Source organism: Lottia gigantea (genome assembly GCF_000327385.1).
Source record: "Lottia gigantea unplaced genomic scaffold LOTGIsca_65, whole genome shotgun sequence".
Taxonomy (NCBI): Eukaryota; Metazoa; Mollusca; class Gastropoda; family Lottiidae; genus Lottia; species Lottia gigantea.
This window is the reverse complement of record NW_008710211.1, coordinates 296,475-319,529: the sequence shown is the minus strand read 5'-3', so window position 1 is coordinate 319,529 and position 23,055 is coordinate 296,475. Positions and strand designations below refer to the sequence as shown.

The following is a 23,055-nucleotide window of genomic DNA, read 5'->3' as shown; positions in this document are numbered from 1 at the left end:
CAGTCAGTACCAAATAATATGCCATTTATATACAAGGCGCTCAATCATATTTTCAACGTTTCAATATTATCACAAACTAACGAAAGTTGCCCTTTCCCTGAAATCTTTCTAATACCGCAAAGTTTTTGTTTTTGTTTGAAGCGCGGTGGTCCGATGGATATGAACGAAGTGGCGTGCCCGCTTTGCAGCCCACCCCCTTTGCTCGGCCCCCCTCGGCTAATGTTTTCAAGACACGCCACTGTATGAACTCCATATGATTTGAAGACGACAGTCTGCTGTTACTGGGTAGAATGGTTGATGATTGGAAACTGTAAGATAAGTATGCACGTGCGGTAACAGTCTGCTTCGTTTCCAGGTATGTTAAGTAGTAACTGAAACAATATATCGGAACGCTGGGATATATGCTATATTGAGAAGAGAAGCTGGAAAATCGGTTTCAAAGAAACTGCTTGGGGATCGTGAAGGAAAAGAGTTGCACTCTTACGCCTATGATCAGAAACATAATCATCAACTATCGTTGGCATAAAATAGTGATCACATCCGGTGACATTCCATTTTAACAAACGACCTGGAACCCATCAGTAATACAGTAATACACTCCTCTAGTTTTTAACTTTACTCGAATTTCGGTTAAACACACTGTGTGAAACCAAATCGTCGCGATATTTTAAGTTCACTATCTTGTTACATTTCTACCCGTATTCAAACGTCCGTTTTGTCCAACTCGACTGCGTTGCGTTTTAAAGCATGTTTATAAAGATCATCGGACCGGTCGATTAGTCGTTCTACAGTTCTGTGATCGTGGACATGTTCCTGACTAGAGTGGAAGTTAGAATGAGCTCGATGTGGCGGATAGGATGTCTTTTTCCAAGATGAAAATAAAGTCGAACGAGTTAACATTAAGTGATCACCCATCCGATTTTTACGTCTGTGCCACACGCGCTGTAGTTCTTTATGGACGTCTTCATTGAGAAAACAGAAGAGAAACGATAAAATAAAACCCTGAAAGAATAAAAACGTATTTTTGACAGTTCCTGGTATTGTAACAGAGTGCATTAGAAGTCTCTTTTGGCCTTTATTTGTTTCGTTCAAATTTCCTGTTTGCAATCGAATGTTAACCGGATTTTCGACAATAGGTTATTGCCAATGTCAGTTGGCTATATTTGGAGTCGGTATAACTATAGGCCTGAGCAAATTCTTTAAATGACATTTAGCAATATGTAAGCACAATGTACAGGTACATCCTGGGGGAAACACGTCGAAACGTTGCATACAACTTTAACCAGTGATTGTCGTTCCATAAAGCTGTGACCATGGGGATTAAGCATCTTCAATACCCATTCAAAGGAAAAACAACGCCAGTGGGATAGAGTATTCACCTGGAACCAGCATTATGTGCTCCATCAGATATTTCTACCTTCCCATAGAGTGAATCCCCTGTTTCCGCTTGTATATAAGTGTACTTTACCTGAAAAGAATTGTACGTCATTTCCGCGTATAGATAAGGTATATTGGTATGACCCTCCTTCTCTTGAACTGCGTAAAATGCGATATAGGTGACCCCAAAAAGTGGTATTAATACTAGGATGAACTTGGTCAGTTTTCTGAAATGGTAAACAGCATATATGAGCAATGACTCAAACTTAAGTAGATTGACCCCCCTCTCCCGGGCAGTGGCGGAGCCAGGTTTACGTTCGAGAGGTGGCTGTTTATGAGCTCCAATACAATAACGAACGGTCAACTGTGAGAAAAACAGAAGAGAAACGATATAATAAAACTATTGAGTTCTTTTGGGCATTTTGCGGATGTTGAGCGCCGAATGCTGCATCATACTACAATAAGTTTTGTTGCTGGTTTCTCTATAGGTCATGTATTAGTTGTTAATTGTTGCATTTACAAACTTCTGTGATAAAAGAAGGGTGGCTATATTTTCCAGTCATTACAAGGTATAATATCGTAATAACTTGACATTGTGAAGATGGTGTTCCTCTAGACCAGTGGTTCCCAAACTTTTTCAGCCTTCAAACCCCTGGAGCTATCATTTGGACCATTAACATCCCCAAAAATTTGTTTCATCCATATTTCCAGTTAATTATTTACTCTACGTACCTATAACTTTGACCATTATGTTGATCACGCGACCTCATTCTCATGCACAGCATTCTGATGATGTCAACAAAAAAGAAGATGTTTACCTAAAAAATGTAATAAACAATTAAACATATTGATAATGTGCTGTATTGTATCGTATGTGTTGTGTTAATTGTATTGTTATGTGTTGTTGTTGGTAGAATTATACCATGATGTGCTATGTTGTGTTGGGTTGTTATATCATGGTATACAGTGTAGCCAGGTTCATTCGGTTTCCGATAACCCGGAAACCTCGATATCCGCACGCTTTTTACTGGGAATATCTGTTGTGTAAAATTAACGATAGTTCGGTGATCTGGTTTATATTGTTTTGGAGTAGTTGTGCTGCGTGATGCAATTGTGTCTTTTATTGTAAATGTGTATTATATTATGCTGTGCTATGATATATCGTGCTCTGGTGTACTGTACCACAATCACCTTTACTGTGCTACATCGTGTAATATTGAGATGTGTTGTATGGTGGATTGTGCTATGATATATCGTGCTCTGGTGTACTGTATCACAATCACCTTTACTGGTTACAGCGTGTAATATTTAGATGTAGGATTTCGCTATGCTGTATCGTGCAATGGTGTGGTGTATTGTATTACAATGTTACATTTTCTGTGTATTGTATTACAATGTTACATTTTCTGTGTTACTGTACAGTGTATAATGTGTTTTAAAGCAGATTGTGCTGTTACGTTGTAGAATGAATAATATATATGCGTATTGCATTGTATTTGTGATGTGTTGAATTGTATTGGTTGGATTATTTAAACAAATGCGAATCGGTATCGATGATTTCAAGTCTTAAAACCGAAAATGGATTATCATAGAATTAGAGAAACAAAATTCAGATTCAGTTTTACGGAGACTGTCGAGGATTGACGAATGAGACTAACTCGATGGTGATTTCAGTCAATCTTTCTTCATTTAAATTACTATATATAAATGAAAATACTTACAAAAATAACGATTATTCCCGGACCTTTTAAAATCCAAAAATAATACGCATTTTCTTGTACCGTCCAGCAACTACAAAACACAATAACAATGGTTGTTGTTAAATACAAACAGAACAGAGAAAGTTCTATTTCGATTAGTTCGGGCATCAGAGCAAGTTGAAATCAATCGAATATATATTTTTGTATTGTTATTAAGGGGACAGGTAGGCCATATTTTGACCAATCATACTTTAGCCTCAGAAACTGGAATGTTTTTAACTGAGGTAAACAGTAATAGTATTCACGGCCAGCTCGCCGTCGAAATTTTAGTCTTCAAATCCACGTTTGTCCAGAATTATCTGTGTTTGATGTTAAAATGACGACTCGTCAATTTAGGATACTCTGTGATATATAGAAATAGTGAGTAAAGTTCCTAGTTTGAAGTATTTTTTAAAGGAATTATGCGGTTTTCTTACATTTCTAGAATATTTACCTATGATGTTATATATAAGAAAGAAATACTCACTATATATTTTCTAATGTGGTTTTAACAATTACCCATGGAATGATATTTAATACTGGTAGGGCTGAAAAACAGAACTCAAACTGTTAAAAAACATGTTGAATTATGTTATTTCCAGATATACTTGCTAGTTTGAAAGAACCCTTTTTATATTATATTGCAATCAATCGATAAATCGTTACTAAATATGTTAAAGGGGAAGATGTGCTCAGTGTTCACCGCTCGAAATTTGAGCCTTCAAATCCATGTGTGTCCAGAATTATCCGCTTATGAATGTTAAAATGACGACTCGCCATTTAAGATACTTTGTGATATAAAGAAAAGACATATATAGTACTTCTGAAGACTATTTACATATTTTCAATACTCAAATCAACCCCAAAATCCCACAAGCCCCCACAAATAGCCATTCATCCCTTCAACAACGAAAGGCCATGGGAAGGGGTATGCGACAAAGACCATAGGCAAACTAGAAGAATAGATTCTCGCATCGTAAGTCGCTGTCCTTGAAACATATCGATGTCTCTATTTTTTATTTGAAATGTTATGTAGTTGAGGGATAGCGAAACCCAAAGTATCACAAAGACCGCATCTTTGTTTGTCGCTATCCAACAATTCGTGACTCAATCAATTATAATTAGATAGATGTATAGAACACATTGGTATACTTACTCCAGCCCAAGATGATATAAAAACTAACTCCTTTCCGACCTGTATAGAATGGTTTGTGTATTAACATATATAAATATAAACCCTCTATAAAGATCCACATGTGACAGGCGCAGATAGTAAAATGAAATAAGCTGACGATCAGTCGACATTCCCAATGCTGAAATGATTAAGATATTAATAAGGTGTTTGTTTTAATAGAGGACATATTGTGCTATACCTCGTAACTCACTGCATTCAATATTAATACACAATGATAAGCTGGCCTGATTTCTAATATATTGATACTTTAAAACATTGAGGGACAAGACTTCCAAATTTGAAATGCACCAGCAAACTCTGGATGCCTCAATTAACCTTATCAAACTCATGTTCCTTAAAGATGGGTTTCCTTATTTTTAAGTGTCATATTAAGCCAACTTTTTGATTAATTGGTGTTTCTAATGAATTATCATGTATTCTTAATCATATCATTATGTTATTATTCCATATAATTCAGAGTTTTAACCAATCATGTATGTACAGTCTGGATAAACAAAAAAAGACTTTTTGGCCTTTCTTGATCGGTCACTCATTGGGATTATGCTGGTTATTCTCTTCTAATTGAGATAATTATAAATCAATTATGGACGTGTGAGACAAACTGGTATTTTTCCAAGTCATTAGAACACCTCTACTTTCTATTCATATAAGTATTAGCATTTTCATTTTCATAAATGAAAACATGGGAACCCATCTTAAAGCATCTGTAGCATATATTGCTTATATTCTACGGGTGCTTTATCAAACCCAACCCTTTACAGCAATGTGTATTTCAAAAAGGTTTTCTAAGCTTTTTATGTGAATGGGGGCAATATCATCAATTTGCACCATTCAAATTTTCAGTCAAATGGAAATGTAATTTTAGTGGAATTGTAAGAACCACAGACATACGATTGAAAATTGGATCACGCGAATTTACAAAAACCTCTTTAGAATCTCTTTTAGTAAATTATCGAGGATATGATTCGATCTTATAAAGGTTCTTAGAACACTCACCGTGCCTTCTTCTATAAAAGTTAATTTTCCTGTCGCTTCTTTAATAAAATCAGACGCCATGCCGATTCCTCCCATGACGAATAGGTTATCTCGGACTAAGGCGATGAGAGACCGTAGTATTAAGGCGATAAATAGGTTTATATGTAGCACATTGCTCTTACTCTGGAGGCGTCTGGAAAAGATAAAACACCGTAAATAGTTTTTATAGACATATCTGTAGGTTGCGGACATATACAGCACTAAAATTCTTGAAAGAAAGGAAGAAACAAACAATTATATTTTACAAGGATAACAACTAAGGTTCACAGTTAAGGATCCTTTCTACCAACAGGTCCGTGGCCAAAGCTCTTGGCATTGATCTTTCCCGGATTATCCGTACCCATTTACAGCTGGGTCGACTGTTATGAAAGGCCGTCAGCAACGAGGAACGACGCCTTTGCTTCAACAATCACTAATCAAATGTTATGCAACGTTTCTATTTGTTTGTTCCGGTATGACGAGAGAAACACGTCGAAACGTTGAAAAATACCTCAACCAGTGATTGAATAGTGTATCTATCTGTTAAAATATTTGGGGGAATTAGAGGGATTATAATTTTAAAAAAAAAATCACATAGAGTCATTCCCAAATATTGTTTCGCCCAAAATTAGGCCGACCGAAGCTGAAAAATATTAATTAACACACATCGTTAGGATTTAAGAGACTTTTCCGGTAATGTTAAGAAATATTTTAGCTTTAATTCAGCCAAAAAACGTCTTGAGAGAAAACAATCAACGCCACGTTTCTTCTTTGTCTTTAAGGCATTGTGACGTCATAATCAGTAGCCTAGCTGTTTCGACCAGATAAGCTGCGTTTTTCAAGTTCTCTTGAAGATTTCTGGAGTATTTAGGAATATTTTCGCTATGCCGATACAAACCATGAAAGTTCCTGTTGTTTTTGAGGTGGTGTTCAGCCCGACATCGGACGATCTTGTTCCGTGCCTGGTTGGTTCGTTGAAAGAATTGGGAACATGGAACAAACTCAATGGTATTGTGGCTAAGAAAACCGACGAAGACTCTACGAAATGGAAAGTGGAATTAGAGATTCCTCAGATGTCGTTCTTCTTCTTTAACTGGGTGATGACGACAAATGGAGAGTTTTATGAAGAAGAGCCTACGGGATGCAGAAAAGCCAATGTAGGCGTTTTTGGAGGTGTCTTCAAATCCGAATACGGAGAAAGGTTAACTGAGTTCTCTTCATTTTGCGGATGCCAAATTTCAGTGAGCACTCATTATGTCCTGAATGATGATGAACAAATCGTAATGATGGGATCGGGAAAGCTGCTTGGAAACTGGAAGACCTGGGTTCCTGCTGCTTCCGACGATCGTCTAACTTCTGTGTGGACAGCCGATTTTGAACTCGAGCAAGGTACAACAGAAGAATTCAAGTGGGTCATTTTGGACAGACAAACACGAGAGATACGACGATGGCAAGAAGGGGAAAATAGAATCATCAAGATTGAAACTGGACTGAAAAATAAAAATGTGTTTGCCCCTTGGGGTGGAAGATTTGTGAAGGAAGGGCTCATTATTCCAGATGTTACCGTCGGGGATTGGAGTGGTAAGTTAGTTTTATTTTGTCCGAGTCACGGATGGCCCAGTGTACCCGCATCTTCCTTGTTTGGAAGAGGGTGTCTTCGTCTTTGTGCATTTCTGTTTTATCAACAAACGGGACGACTTGAAAGCAGTAACAACGGTATTTTGGACACCAACAACATTTCGGACACATTCCCATTAGTCCTTATTTCGGTTTTTCATTTTTCATCTTGTTTTTTTTTTCTATTTCAGACTACCATCCTCAAGGTTTATCCAGATCCTTAACAATCGACTGTATGACCAGATACGACAACGATGAAGTAGAGATGAACAACTCTAAAGTGAAAGATGAAGATTCCAAACTTGCTTTAGAAATGGTGCCTAAAATATCATCTGTAGATTGCGGACAATATGTAGCACTAAAATTCTTGAAGGCCATCAACAATGAAGAACGTAATATTTACTTCACTACTGATATACTGACTGGAGCGTTCGGTTCCAAAGAAGTCACACAATTTCATTTGAAACATCTGAGAAACTTGATGGTTCCGAAGACATCTCCGGGACACGTTGGGAAGACATTCAATACAGAAGAACAAAGCCTTTCTTGCTTCACTGTGGATTTGACAGCTGAAGTCTTTTGTCTTAAAGAATTGATTAATGCTGATGTAATTCAACTACAGCTAGCTAGTTTAGTCGTTACCAGTCCCTTTCCAGTAATATCTCTCTATATTGAAGAGGAGAGGCAACTGGATCTACCATCATTTCAAAAGGTCTCGAACGTGTTAAAACCAAATCCAGAAGAGTCAAAAAGCTTTTCATCTTCTGCCAAGTTTTATTTTAACAACGATAGAACCATAGTCAGCAAAGTTCCTATTCTTGACAATGACCTCGATCTGCTTGAAATAGTTATCGGTCATGATGAAAGTCTAGAATTTGTGGACAAAGTTGCCTTTCGTGATGGTAGCCTGGGTATAGAGGACAGGGTTTCAGTTCTTCATGGAAGCTTAAACTCGACTGACAGAGTTACCGTTCTTGATGAAGGTCTGGATGTAGAGGACACAGTAACAGTTCTTCATGGAAGCTTAAACTCGACTGACGGAGTTACCGTTCGTGATGGAGGTCTGGATGTAGAGGATAGAGTTACCGTTCTTGATGGTGGCCTGGATACAGAGGACAGAGTTACCGTTCTTGATGAAGGTCTTGATGAAGAGCACAGAGTTACTGCTTTTGGTGGAAGCCAAGATCAGAATTCTGTCGGAATTGAAAGGGATCAGATGATGGAAATCACCTTTTCTGATGATATGGTAACACAGATTCTAAACTCTCAAGGTAAGAGTGTGCTGTTTATAGAAGAGAAATCAAATTTCATTACAAATTGATACCTATATCATTACTATAAACTGGGCTACAAATCACATTGTTAGGAGTCCACTTTGTAGTAACTTGTTATGTTCTCTAATATTTGCCTATTGACCGTTTACTTTGATTTGGGTTAATTGTTACAACTTGTTACAGATTCACTGACCAATCGTACCTTAGTCTCAGAAACGGAGATTTTTTAGCTGAGCTAATCAGTAATAGTATTTACATCTCAACTCCGAAATTTGAGCCTCCAAATCCATGCGTGTCCAGAATTATCCGCGTTTGAAAGTACAAAAGGCGACTCGTCTTTTCTAGAGACTTTGCCATATATAGAAAAGACATAGATATAGAAAGTGAAATTCCTAGTTTGAGGTATTTTTTGTACATTTCTCAAACTTCTGAAGACTATTTTCATATATTCAAGACCAAATCAATCCTTGAAAATGGCGAACCTGTCAATTTAAGTATTGTTTGAATTAATTTAATTCTATTTCTAATGAATAATTTGGATTTTTCTTTTCAGAAGTTAAAACCAGTAGAAAACAAGATTGGTGTGGACCAAGACAAGTTATTTACAGTGTGTTTATTGGATTAAGTAACTATTGTAGTCGTTTTATGTCTTAAAACTAAACTAAAACTATCGGTTTTCTTTCTTGAGAAAATAAATATATGTAAATACTGTGATACGTGATATTTTTCATTTTATTTTTACGAATATTTTCTGCTATATTTTTACTATTTTGCTCTGTGATTAATGTATTGAGACCTATATTAACAGTAGCATTTTTTTTATTCTCTGTTTTTATTTATCTATCTACTTATTTGATTGTTTATTTTTTTACGTTTTATTTATTTTTATTTTTTTTATTTTTCGGTTAATTGTGTCAAAATAGCGCCCATTGCCCAAAACAATACTTACAGAGTTAAATATTATATAGAAATATTAAAACAGAATATATTTAATTAAAGTTTTTGATATTTATTATATATATTTAAAGTATATATATTTGATACTGTATTTTATATTTTAATTAAACTTATTTCTAGCTTACATTTGTCTGTTTCCTGCTTTGCTATCCCTTTTATCCCTAGAGACCCTTTACGGTCAGGAGTTTTTTGTTTCCCCGAACTGTGTAAGAAAGTTGTGGGTTGAATAAGCCAGTTGTACATGGTGCTCTTATACAGAATAAATAAATAAATCAAATATATTTTGAAAGACAAAACAATCTTCCAAAAACATTGTCCTGATGAGGGTTGTTTATCTTAAACACGTGTCGGCAGCATGGGATTATTGACATGAGGTAATATCCTAATGAGATGCCAATGAGTTAATAGTTGTTTGTTATTTAATATAGAGTTACGTCCCTTGCACCAATATTCATAGTTTAAAGCTGCCATGATTTCATATAAAAAAAAAGAATAAAATTAGCATTTTTGATTCTTATTTTTAGTCTTCGCCATTTGGTTTGTCATTCACTGAAATCCATACCGAAGTATGTTTATTAACCAATTCTAACGGCTATCTTAATTTGAATGGGGGTGTCAAATTGTCTAACACCTTAGAATATTATCAAAATTCATTCAGCCTATACAAAAATAGTATTATCACTTATCAAGTTGTTAAGATGTATAGACAAGGCCCGTAGCTACAGGGGGACAAGGGATCAATGACCACCCTCGTAAAATGTATTGCACCCCTAAAAATTTCTGACAATCGATCAATTCCATTACTACAACTATAAATGCCATACACCATTTGCCCTCTGGACATATTACTTGCCCCTCCAAACAACCAATCTGGCTATGGTTCTGGTAAAGACGAAGGGGGCATGAAAGCCGACGCCGGAATCACTGGCACAGGGTATAAGAGAAAAAGTTAAAACTTGCCTACAGAAAAACATAATAATAACAGCTATAACTAAACAGAATAACGATAAACCATAACCAGTGGTATATAATAATCTTAGATTCTTCTCTACCTCTAAAGTTTCATCTAGTTTACCCGCCTGAAAATAAACAACAGCGGAATTTATATATACCAAACAGACCGTAAACATCATGGATATTCATGGTTCACATGACATCACCTATAGGACTTATAATTAACATCTAATTACTGAAGGCCTACAAATACATTTCAAGTATCATGTTGTAAAGAACTAGGTTTTATGTGTGTCATAATTTAAAGAAGTGAAATTTGCTCGATCAGCACTATTTTGTACACATGTTGATAAAACAATTCTTACATTAACAATATACTGAATGTCGATGTTACGTCGAACCATTGGTCGTCATGGTTTCCTTTTTATTCTGGAGACAAATTGATATATAGGATTACTACTTCTTAAAATGGACACAAACTTAGTCAACAAGGACTTACCAGGTGCTTTTAAGCGTGTTTAAAAATTACTATTATTATTATTCTGTTGTATAATTATGACACCAGGTAAGTCTGCTAATGAACACATACTCGGTTAGGCCAAGTAAAATCTAACAGGTAGTATTGCGTTAAGAACGTGTTTGATCTGTACTTACCCCGGTTGTAAAGGTACCTCTAGGTGGTTGACATAAGGTAAAATTGGTCCAGGGTCGGGTTTTATTGGGTAATGAATACCACGTACCATTCTCTGTACATCTTTTATACGCATACTCTGAAAAATATAATCGCTGGTTTTTAGATAATCAGTAGGACGTATTATACAGAACAGAAAACACAGATTGCATCGATCGAAGATCGAGGTCAAGGGTTCAATACTTTCGGATTTATCAACCCGGTTTCTCTTTGCCAGTGATCAGTTCAAATGGGAAAATAAACGGAGGTCCCGTGTGCTACAAGCATGTTAAAGATCCCCCAACAGTTGGAAATCGAAGCAGACTAATGTCGCTGTACTAGCAAAATTTTCTTCATTGCCCCCTTCAAAGGATACAATATAATTGGTCCGTCATGAACATAATACCGATATCATGACGTCAACAGCAATATCTAGATGAGTGGGGGCCCCTCCTCCCCGGAATTTTCTTTTATGCCCTCCCATACATTTTCTTAGGGTTGGGGGCCCGTGAAATAGGTTCCACAAGTCCCTATTATAATTGAGCCACGGCTGCCTCCCACGCATCTGTCGTTACCATCGCCGTTGAGTTTTTATTTAACTGTAGGCTCACTGCCATCGTATTCCGAATGAGGACGTTGACAGGCTTTTTAACGAGGGGGTGTAGTTTGGTCACCCTGGCATGCTGCTATCAGATGGTAAAAAGGTCAGTCATGAAAATGATAATAAACTAAAATCTCATTAATCAGACTGTGTTGTTATTAAATCTATTTCGTCTTTTAAAAACTCAATGACTAATTTTATTTCATTTAAATTTCAAATTACCAAAAAAAGTCTAATTTTATTAGAGTTGGTGTTATTATTTGGCTAGAACTGACAGATACACGCTCAAGTTGGTTCCGATTCAATGAAACACGATGCACCTCTCGTATCATTCCATCTTTATATATGTTTTCATTGAAAACCTGCCAATTCAAATACAAAATTTAAACTTCTGGCATTATCATTTATATTTTAATACGATAAACATTCCCGAGTCGACAGCTAACAACAAGCATATGGCTTTGATTTACCGATTACAAATCAGTGCCAAGAGTTCGATTTCAGATATTTCCTAAACACTTCATAGAACAAAGGAGATCTGATCGAGGAAACAGGGTGCAGAGATCGGGTTCTGTTTAGTCTGATCGACTATTACTTAACGTTTACTTTGACGATTTCCAGGTGTACGGAAAATCCGAGATATTAAGGAATAATAAATCAATCCAATTGCCAAAATAAGCATGATGATAATTAAAATGTTTACAACTTCCAGGTTAGAGGTGTAATATAGTTGTTAGATGAGAAAATGATTTGATGTAAAAAAAAAATATATAAAAATTAGAAGAATATTGGGTGTCTGGTTTCCTTTTCACAAAAAAAAATCAAAAGGATCATTTTTAATCGTAAGTATGGTATTTCTCCTTGTAAAATCCATATTTACAACACATTCTGAAGTTTTACGTCCTACTCTTCTGCACCCATGAATCGATGATCCGCAATTCTTTCCTTCTTATCGATGCATTGCGTTGGATAAAAATAATCGTGATGTATCGGCACGATTAACTTTAGCCCCCGTTAGTAACAAATGACACAGAATCCTTCTGTGTATAAGATATTGTGTCATGTTTTCATTTTACAAGTATGATTTTCACATCAAAATTTTAAAAAATTCATTTCTAACTTTTAAAAATTGAGATTTTTTACAATTTCTCACTTCTAAATGGAATTTTTACAAATTTCTACTATTTTCAATAAAGCGTTTCGTTGGGTGAGTGTCGTATACTCGGATCTGGAATCGTTGCAGCTCCAGCACCTCAAAAAGTCAGGAGATACTATTATGGACCTTTGCTGAAATCAAACCCACTCAAATAAAACGTTTTAAAATCATTTAGTTTTAGCGGACTTTTTGCCAGAGAATATAAACTTTAACAAATGCTATTAAACAGAATTCAACCCTACAGACCTTTGCCGGAATCTATCCCTAGACAGAGTCGCATATAAAAAGTTTTAAAACCATTTAAGTTTTAGCGGACATTTTTTTTGTAATAAATATTAACTTCAACGAATTGAACAAGCCTTCAAACCTACCGATCTACGCCGGAATCGCACCTAGTACAGAGTCTTTACAGCTTTCAAATCTACTGACCTATGCCGGAATCGACCCCAGTTGAGAGTCTTTACAGCTTTTAACCCCACCGACCTAAGACGAAATCGACCCCAGTACAGAGTCTTTACAGCTTTTAAACCTACCGACCAATGCCGTAATCGCACCTAGTACAGATTCGCATGTACTGGTAAAGTTAGTCGGACTACAAGTACAGACATTTGTACTTAACGCCTTTTTATCGGTCGTTGATATTAATGCAATCTGTAATGGTGGTTTAACCGTGTTATTATAGAAATATTGATAACTTAAATTAGCAATTTAGGTCTAAATTTAACTTCTGAAATATTTCGATGGAGACTGAAGTAGATTGAATTTGTTTATTTTAACGTTTAAATATCTTCACTAAGAAAAACAAGTTCTCGTTATTAATTCATAAACATTATGTTATATTTAAAGCTATCTTTGAACTGAATTAAATCAACATCTAATTACACAAACATATACAATCAAACATTGAATTATTTTAGACTGTTTGTCTGCAACAGCTTTAACAAAAAGCTTTTAAACTATTAATATTTTACCAAGGAGCATGCACGTAAGGGGCTGGCATGGAAAAAGTGTCTAGTCGTTCGGATGGGACAATAAACCGAGGCCCCGTGTGCTACAGGCTGTGCACGTTAAAGAGCCCTCGACAGTTGGAAATCGAAAAACAGCAGGCTGTCCTGGCAAAATTTCCCTCATGGCACCCTGCATGGCGTTGCCCGTCTTCAAGGTGCAGAAAAGTAGGACGTAAAACTCCATTTATTTCATACCATTTTTTGCTTGTTAATTGCATTGTGGTGCTTCGTTGCCCGTTGCTTGGCGTTTTTTTGTCTTTTGTCTGTTGTTGTCGTTGTCCGTTGTACCTTGGCGTGTTTTGTCTTCTTTTGTCTGTTGTTGTTGTTGTCCGTTGTAGCTTGGCGTGTTTTGTATTTTGTCTGTTGTTGTCGTTGTCCGTTGTACCTTTGCGTATTTTGTATTTTGTCTGTTGTTGTCGTTGTCCGTTGTACCTTTGCGAATTTTGTATTTTGTCTGTTGTTGTCGTTGTCCGTTGTACCTTTGCGTTTTTTGTATTTTGTCTGTTGTTGTCGTTGTCCGTTGTAGCTTGGCGTGTTGTTGTTTGTTGTTGTTTGTTGTTCTGGTGTATCAGTGAAGTTGTTCTTTTTTGTTTGATATTCATTTATAGTTTTGTGTACTATTATTTAAATTGTGATGGCTTGTACATCTTTTGTGGCCACGTATTTGATCCAAGTAACATAATCTCTCATCTAATACACATGTACTTTTGTATTTGTTTTTACAAATTGTACATCGATATATTGTGCAGATTTGTAAAATAAAAAATTTATTATTGTGGGACTTTGCTATTATTATTATTATCATTATCATAACCCGCACTGTTATTTCAAAAGCACGTTGGCTTTAAAGTATTTATGTTTAGAACGTAAGATGTAGCGATAAAGTTATAAATGGCAGTATACAAAATTTTCATTATCAAAAATGTCATAAATTGTATACGTCTGCTATAAAAACATATGTTTAGAACGCGAGATGTAGTGATCACGTTAGAAGTAGAAATGGGAATTGATATAACTGATGTCTTTATTTGTTATATACGGTAACTAGTATCTTCTTTTAGTACCAATTCAAAACTAGTCCAATTTTTAAAAACACACGTTAGCTTTAAAGAATTTGTGTTTAGAACTCGAGATGTAGTGATCACGTTAGAAGTAGAAATGGGAATTGATATAACTGATGTCTTTATTTGTTATATACGGTAACTAGTATCTTCTTTTAGTTCCAATTCAAAACTAGTTCCGTTTTTAAAAACACACGTTAGCTTTAAAGAATTTATGTTAAGAACTTGTAGGTGTAGCGATAAATTTAGAAGTAAAATTGAAATTGTTATTACTGATGTCTTATTTTTTATAAGTTGGTATCTTCCATTCATTTCAAATTCAAAATTTCATTTTTTAAATACACAGTAGCTTTAATCAATGTATGTCAAAAACGTAAAGTGTAGCGATAAAGTTATAAGTAGAAATTAGAATTGCTATTACTGACGTGTTATCAGAAAGTTAAATAAATGATTATTTCACCTGTTTGATATTGTAGGTAGATGGTATGGTGTAGTCTAGGTTGTTACCATTATAGATAGCAAAATAACAGGATATTAAGATTAAAGATAGTGCCATCGATGTAATACACATTAATATATACATTTACCACATTACCCTACACTCGGTGTTAATTAATATAACCTGGGGGTCATATTAAAGATGGATCTATCTACTGATAATCTAATTTCGTTCTAACACGCATATATTTTGCTTCCGGTAACCGTGGTTATCAACGATTCATTTAAATTTAAGGACCACTCATTCAGAAAAAAATAAATTCTTATTCACTATTTGAATTTCAGAGTTATTAATGTATGACAGTATTAACTGATTTTGGCAGTTAAAATTGATTTTGACCAAATACGAACAAATTTGATAGTGATAGCACCACTAACTTGTTCTTTACAGCTTTTAAATTTTTGTTATGAAAGCTTTTAAATGTTTAGAATATATATATTATTGAGTGAGATGTTATGTCGTAACTCCCCATTTCATTTATGTCGGTGGAGAGCCGCGGTGGTTCAGTGAGTTAGACGCTTGCTGAAGGTCCAGGGTTCAATCTAGATCTAAGTCGAGATAATACCTTCTGATTTTTCAACCGAGTTGCCCCTTGTCAGTGATGTAGGTAAGAGGGGCTGACATGGAAAAAACGTCTAGTCGTTCGGATGGGACAATAAACTGAGGCCCCGTGTGCTACAGACTGTGCACGTTAAAGATCCCTCGACAGTTGGAAATCGAAATAGAGCAGGCTAATGCCTCTGTCCTGGCAAAATTTCCCTCATTGTACCCTGCACGGTCTTCATTAGCCCACACAGTGCAGACAAGTCTGGCGTTAAACTCCATTCATTTCATTTCATTTCCCTAATGTCGATAAGAGTTTCGAAAAGCCTTTATGGCAAGAAAGAAATGCCTGACCTCAGTATTATGCAGACACTCTAGCAAACCATGTAATTCAGGTTAAGAAATGAGTAATCAGGAAGACCAAAATAAGGTGTTGATGTAAAATAAACAGTAATTATTTCACCTGTTGATACAGTATAGAAATTAGAATATTATATTACTGTAGTATATTGGTTTAATCTTAATATAAATACAGCTATACTCTGACTGATTTGGAGTAGGACGTAAGACTCCGTTTCTATAAATCTATATTCAGATCAGAAACATATATCACTTTAGAATATAATATTTTAGATTTAAATCAATGTTCCTGAATACCCTTACAAGTTGGTGGAGCAATATTGAAAAATAAAATTGATTAGGTGCATTTGGGCACATATTTTGGGACCATAACGTACAGAAAGCATACTTGAATTTGTATATGAATAACGTGGTTGTACAATTGGAGATAAAAACAATTTTTCTTGTACTCCACTGGCGCCGCCCTTGTACCCGTTCCTTGTTGCTGTGTTAAATGTACACCGTTTTCTAAACGCATGATTGTATTTTATCTAGAAATTTGCGGATAATTGTTGCATCTCGGTTTTATTTGTCTTCGTGTTCATAAATTTTGAATTTCTGATTTATTATCATCATTTTGGGATTCATAACGTCACCAAATCAATTGCTATCTATCAGTTTTCATGTGGGCCACTTAAAGCTAACATTAAATTGATTGGTATGATAAGTTGATACTCCCTGTAGGAAATGTTATAATCTTATCGTAGTTCACCAATAATACAATCTGTGCCAAGACGCCATGTTCCACCTTTTTTCAACATTTTTACTTTAATTTGTTTTCTCGATCAATCATTGTTTATGGAAGAAATGACATTTTACAAAACGTTAGAGACCTTTTTTACTCGTATCTTTAACAGACCTGATATTTCAGATGTTAAAGAGATATAGAGAAACAGGTTTCTATTTGTGTAACAGTTCAATAAGGTTGGCGGTATTTTCACGCTTTCGTCTGATGATTATAACATTCCGAATCATAACGTAACGTTATAACTCGTAACTGGTTTATAGCTAATATATTTTGACATCTCTAAAAGAAATCACGATTGAAAAACTTTGCGTTTATCAATTGGGCAGTTATTTCCAATATTTTCAATATCTATTTGGTAATGTTATTATACACTCGGGCAGTAAACCTAGCAATTAAACCTGGAAATATGATTTTGTTTTGCATTGAATTAAAAAATGTCCACCATAATATATTGTAAAAACCTTTCCAAACCGATTTAAAGATCGTGACTGGGCATAATTTAGTTAGTGTTTACACTTAAACCCAATTTCTACCAATACAACCAATTATCGGCCAATTAATGGTCAAGTAGAACTAGGTAAATGGTGTAAAAGTTAACAAAAATTGGACCATGAACTAAATACACGACTGAAAAACAAGGCTTCCATCATCCTTATTATCTATTGGGTTGGTCTTTCCAAGAGTCTTACAGATGGGTTACCTTATGTTTTAATGTCAAATTAAGCAAACTATTTGATTGGAATTCTGCTGATAATCTCTTGTAATTTAGCTAATTATGAATTTATTATGGACATTCCAAGTCATTAGATCACCTCTACATTCTATTCATATAAGTATTAGCATTTTCATTTTCATAAATGAAAATATGGGAACTCATCTTTAATAATCAACATAAATTGAGCACTAAAATATGTGATTGTTTCTTTGGAAAGACGCCAGCCATTGTATATTGTAAGAACTTTTTCAAAACGTGACTGGGCATTTATTTACTTCGCGTATACACTCAAACTCAAATCTAATTTTAACCCTACAATTATCTGTCTATCAGGAATAGTCAAGTAGAACTGGGTTAATGGCACAAAAAGTTGCCCCTAATTGGATCACTAGTTAATATATCAAATTATTACAGATCTTAAGTCTAAATTGACAATCACTTAGGCGTTATTTCAGTTGTCTTTGGTTCATTTCCGGTCTGTAATAACCATTACCTGACAACAGGATTCAGTTACTTCCAGTGTCATTTAGCGTGACCAGTCAATAATTTAAAAACGTCATATCCGGAAATACTAAATTTGAATCGCAGAACTTACACACACCTCCGATTTATCCAGATTGGTCAAAAAAATATAAATATTTGTTTATAAGACCAGTAGAAATAGGAGTAGGTAAAGAAGCACAAGATATTGTTACTCATTTATTTACTATATATATTGTTAGTCTTGTTATATTATTCACTTCTCTTGATAACACTGTCTGTATGAGCATGTGAAACGTTGAGTTAATAGATGTCAGAAATAGTATATCTATATATCTTCTCTTGATAACACTGTCTGTATGAGCATGTGAAACGTTGAGTTAATAGATGTCAGAAATAGTATATCTATATATCTTCTCTTGATAACACTGTCTGTATGAGCATGTGAAACGTTGAGTTAATAGATGTCAGAAATAGTATATCTATATATCTTCTCTTGATAACACTGTCTGTATGAGCATGTGAAACGTTGAGTTAGTAGATGTCAGAAATAGTATATTTATATATTTTGTGCTTCTTTATAAAAATCTGTGGAAATCTTCTACGTCGATTGTTCTGATATTAGGAATGTTGTCTGAAATTGAACTATAATTCAGGCTAGATTAGTCAAACCCGATATATCAGATATGAGAACATTAATTGGCAATCCTCGTTTGTTTCTGTAAAGTTGAATCTGATTCAATAGACCGTTTGTTATTATAAGTGCCAACTCAAAGATTCGCTCAGAAGATGTTTTTCACTCCAATGCTCTTTTTATGCCATAAATCATATTTATCTAGTATATCAGTCGAAAATAATGAATACATTCTAATTTTATTCTTATGCATTATTCGCAAAGTAAATACATTGTAAGTAAAAAGATTGATTCTCCCATTGGGATGGAACCAATACTTCATTGAGAAATTATTATAGCTTATGGCGTTTCCTTCCTTTCTGTGTCTCACTTAATTTGATATTTACTTAAATCAAATTGTTAAAAGAGAGTCTATTTTAGATATAGTAAGATAAAGTTGGTTGTATTGTCATGCCAGTAACCAATATATTGAAGTCTACTGCCTCTAATTGACTGTAGAGAGTCTTGATTTACTTCTATTAGATAAGATATAAGACATCACTGATTGTGTTACTGACGTATAGTGTCTTAAAATAGAACCCGAAATAAATCACGATCATCTAAAATGTCCACCAATTGTATAAAGTTCTTTAAATTTTAGTTAAAAATCTGTGCAGCATATTGGTGTTAGGAAATTAGTGTCTTGAAATAGGACTGGGACTAAGAAGGATCATTCTGAAAGGTCAATCAGCTGTAATTCATTCATGATAGCTTCTTGAATGGTGATTCCTTTATTTCATAAAGTCTCATTTGTGAACTTGTTTGGTTATGATGCTTCGAAACGGTGTCACCATTTCTAAGTCATCCAAGAAAGGTTTTGGAATGGTAATTCTTATAGTTAGAAAAAAGTTTTATTTGTGGTCAAGAACGAGCTTTGATTCTCCGAAATTCATATAATAATCAATTTCAATATTGATATAAATCATTATAGGACCAGCATGTCGCGCATCTGAAATGCCCATCAGTTGTTGGTCATTCAGAATAAGGATTGTGGATTGTTTAGTTATTATTATCTTATTTGTAGTACAGTTTAGGTTCAGATGCTTCGAAATTAGTGTTTAAAAATAGAACAGGAAATAAACACGATTATCTGAAATGTTGATCAGTTGTTGGTCAGCCAGGAAAGGTTCTGGAAAGGTGGTTCCTCTAGTTTAAGTTAATAAAGTCTTATCTGTGGTCCAGACTAAATAAAGATTCTACCAATTTGATGTTCAAAGACAGGGCTGGCATGCCGCACATCTAAATTTCCATCAGTTGTTGTTCATTCAAAATAGCTTCTTGATTGGTGGTTCTTTTATCTAATAAAGTCGAATTTGTAGTAAAAATCAGTTAAGATTCTCCGAATTTGAAGTTCAAAATCGGCCGGAATGCCACGTATCTGAAATGTCCACCAGAATAAGATTTTGATTGCGGTTTAATTAGTTAATAACGTCTAATTTGTAGTCCAGTTTGGGTTAAAATATGACCAGAATCACAAAAAAGTTCATATCTAAAATGTCCACCAGTGGTTGTTCATTCAAAATAGCTTCTTGATTGGTGGTTCGATTATTTAATAAAGTCAAATTTGTGGCTAGGTTAAGATGCTCAGAAATCCGTGTCCAATAATAAACCACAATCACAGGCATCTGAATTGTCGAGCAATCCTTCAATCTGTGTTCCAAATCAGAAAAATGATGAGTTTTAAAAGAATTGATTAATTCTAAAATCACACAATCAGGATAAGATAGTTTGAGTAAATAAAGTCTAATTTGTGGTCAGTTTGGGTTATTATGTCCCGAGATTGGTGTCCAAAATTAGGACCACAATTACAGGCATCTGAAATGTCAATCAATCTTTGGTCATTCAGGATAGGTTCTGATTCGATGGTTTCTATACTTTGAGTTAATAAAGTATAATTTGTGGTCAAGATTGAGTTAAGATTCTCCTAATTTGGTGTTCAGAAATAGACCGAGAATGCTGGGGATCTCAAATGTTGACCAATCAATCAATCAATCAAGCTCAGTTTCTGGTGATATTGCCTTTTTATGATCTAGTTTTGTTGATGATTGGTGTGTTTACCGCAAATAACAACCATTTAAATTATCAACCATTGTTTGACAAACGAGATAGGTTTTTGATGGTTGGTTCATTCAAGAGTATTTGTTTAGTGGTTGTTTTGCAATTCTTCAACACAAGCTATTGCTGATCTATAGATGCCGTCAGGCCCCAGGACCACAAAACATTTCTCATCCCCAGCTTAGTTTTTACTCTAATTCATTATGCCCCTCGCATTAAGAAAAGGTAACATGTGAAGATCAATGTGATAATGCTAGTAACATTGTGTCCCAAGAAATATATTGATACACTTTTATATACCTGTCGAAGCTGCTTCAGATTTGAGTAAAATCTCAGCTTATATATGAAAAAATGTGTGCCCTGGGGGCGGACTTGGTTAATGGTTAACTGATGCAAGCCTGATTTGGCTAATGGACACCAACAAAATATACCATAACATCACGTTTAATAATGAATAATCCAATAATATTTTAAAACAATGAACATTTACAAACACCGCCTGGTTTCATTGGTTCAATTTGTTACAGAACAGTTGGACGTTGAACTTAATTTATATGTTTATTTGGCTTTTAACAGAATAAAGGATATAATTAAAACCGTTAAATTTCCCGTTTCTGAGACAAAGGTACGTCTGATAATTCTCAACATCGACTCAAAAAGGATTTTACAGTCTATTATTACACGAAATGCGAGCTAATACTTTCACTCACTGATTTTGTTGACGTAGTACAGCCGTTATATTTTTTAATTTTAACGTCAACAATCTAAAGAGCGGACGGTCTTCATTTTATTTTTGGTTTATCATTATGTAAAATGTATATATATAATATATATGTATATACTAATAACTTTGCCATAAACAGACATATTTTAGCCATTTTTTTTTGGGGGGGGGGGGAATTGTCCTGTAGGTACGGGCCTGACATGTTTCCAATCAACAAGAAACACAGACGTCCGACTGAAAATTGGAATGGTTCATGACGATGCTATCAAGTAAAGTTTATAAAACCTCTTTACAACCCCATGTAATACGTGTACCTTGTGCGACTATGTGATTGACCGGACCAGCTACCATAGGAACTGGTTAAACCACCTCTAAGAGGGCCCCTACTCCAGAACATTTACAAAAGAGCATATTATGTTGAAAAAAGAAATTCCCGAGGGAGGGGCCCCATTCATCAAAGTGGGCCACTGCTTTCTCTCCTCATTACCAATGTTTTTCAGTGTAATGTATATCATGCACTTACCTGTGGTGACAAATCCCTTGTAATAACCAGGGCAGTGTTGTCTAACTAGAGTATCAGCCGGTACCTCATCCCAACACAGTAAATTATCAAATATAGGTGGACAGTGTCTCTCTCCGTCTTCACTCGTACCATCTACAATAAAACAAAATTCAACATTAACAGTTCTTCATACAGAAAGTAGATTAATTTCCAAACATTGAAATATAATCAGCAGGCCCGAAATATCGTCAGTTTCAGATAATAGTACATGGAATTAAAAACTCTGATTGGTTGTGGTTAGTTTATCAAGAAAATCATTCAGATACGAGTGTCAGTACAGACTACTGAATAACTTGATCCTGATCCTACAACCAACTACCTATCAGCTTCTGCTGTGAGCAGATTTATACATCTCGACATCTATTACCTAGTTTGAAATACCAGTTTTTGTTTGAGGTATACGTTAACTTGACGTTAATTACCAAGACTACATCCAACTACCTAGTCTGCGATATCAGCTTCTGCTGGAAGTGGACCAACCAACAAACTGATACGACGAATTATGAACATCTTGAAAATCCCCAAGCGAAGTGTATTGAATTCAGATCAACATATGTTGAATATATTTAACTGACCAATTGGAGCAATGAATTCTGTCCACAGAAATCGCAGTTTTCAACTATTTTGGTTTTGGCAGATATTTAACCGAATAAGAATGACCACTGAATACTATCATTGTGCCAAGTACAGCTTACAATCTAACTACTAGTTGGGTTTAGGAGGCAATTTGTAACCCTTTAAGAATCATAGAAGAAAGATGAGGATATTATGACTATTAATAAAGTTAATGATAAAGATATAACACTAGTTTTATTATCCCGTCTGAATTCCAAATAATATTATCTTCATTATATTAATTGCTCCTTACCAGGCCATTAAATCAGACACCCTTCCCCTTGTATTTTAATTACACATTAGATGGACATGGCTTCTGTTTTTAATTATTGTTAAACGGTTATAATGTAATTCCGAATGCATTTAATTGTGCATTTAAAAAGCCATCATGGTATTGTTATCATATTGAGTTTACAGGTA

The 23,055-nt window shown here is 34.9% G+C and overlaps 1 protein-coding gene across 1 annotated transcript; it reads right to left on the bottom strand.

The window, feature by feature from the left end:
• Positions 1-702: 702 nt before the first annotated feature.
• LOTGIDRAFT_129435 (hypothetical protein) lies at positions 703-22,084 on the bottom strand (the record flags this gene model as incomplete). Its single annotated transcript, XM_009064772.1, has 10 exons — positions 703-1,002; positions 1,469-1,604; positions 2,101-2,195; positions 3,099-3,168; positions 3,604-3,664; positions 4,273-4,429; positions 5,687-5,746; positions 10,040-10,227; positions 10,778-10,897; positions 21,982-22,084. Coding segments are annotated over 10 exons (1,290 nt in total), but the record flags the coding sequence as incomplete, so codon positions are not given.
• Between the last annotated feature and the right edge of the window lie 971 nt (positions 22,085-23,055).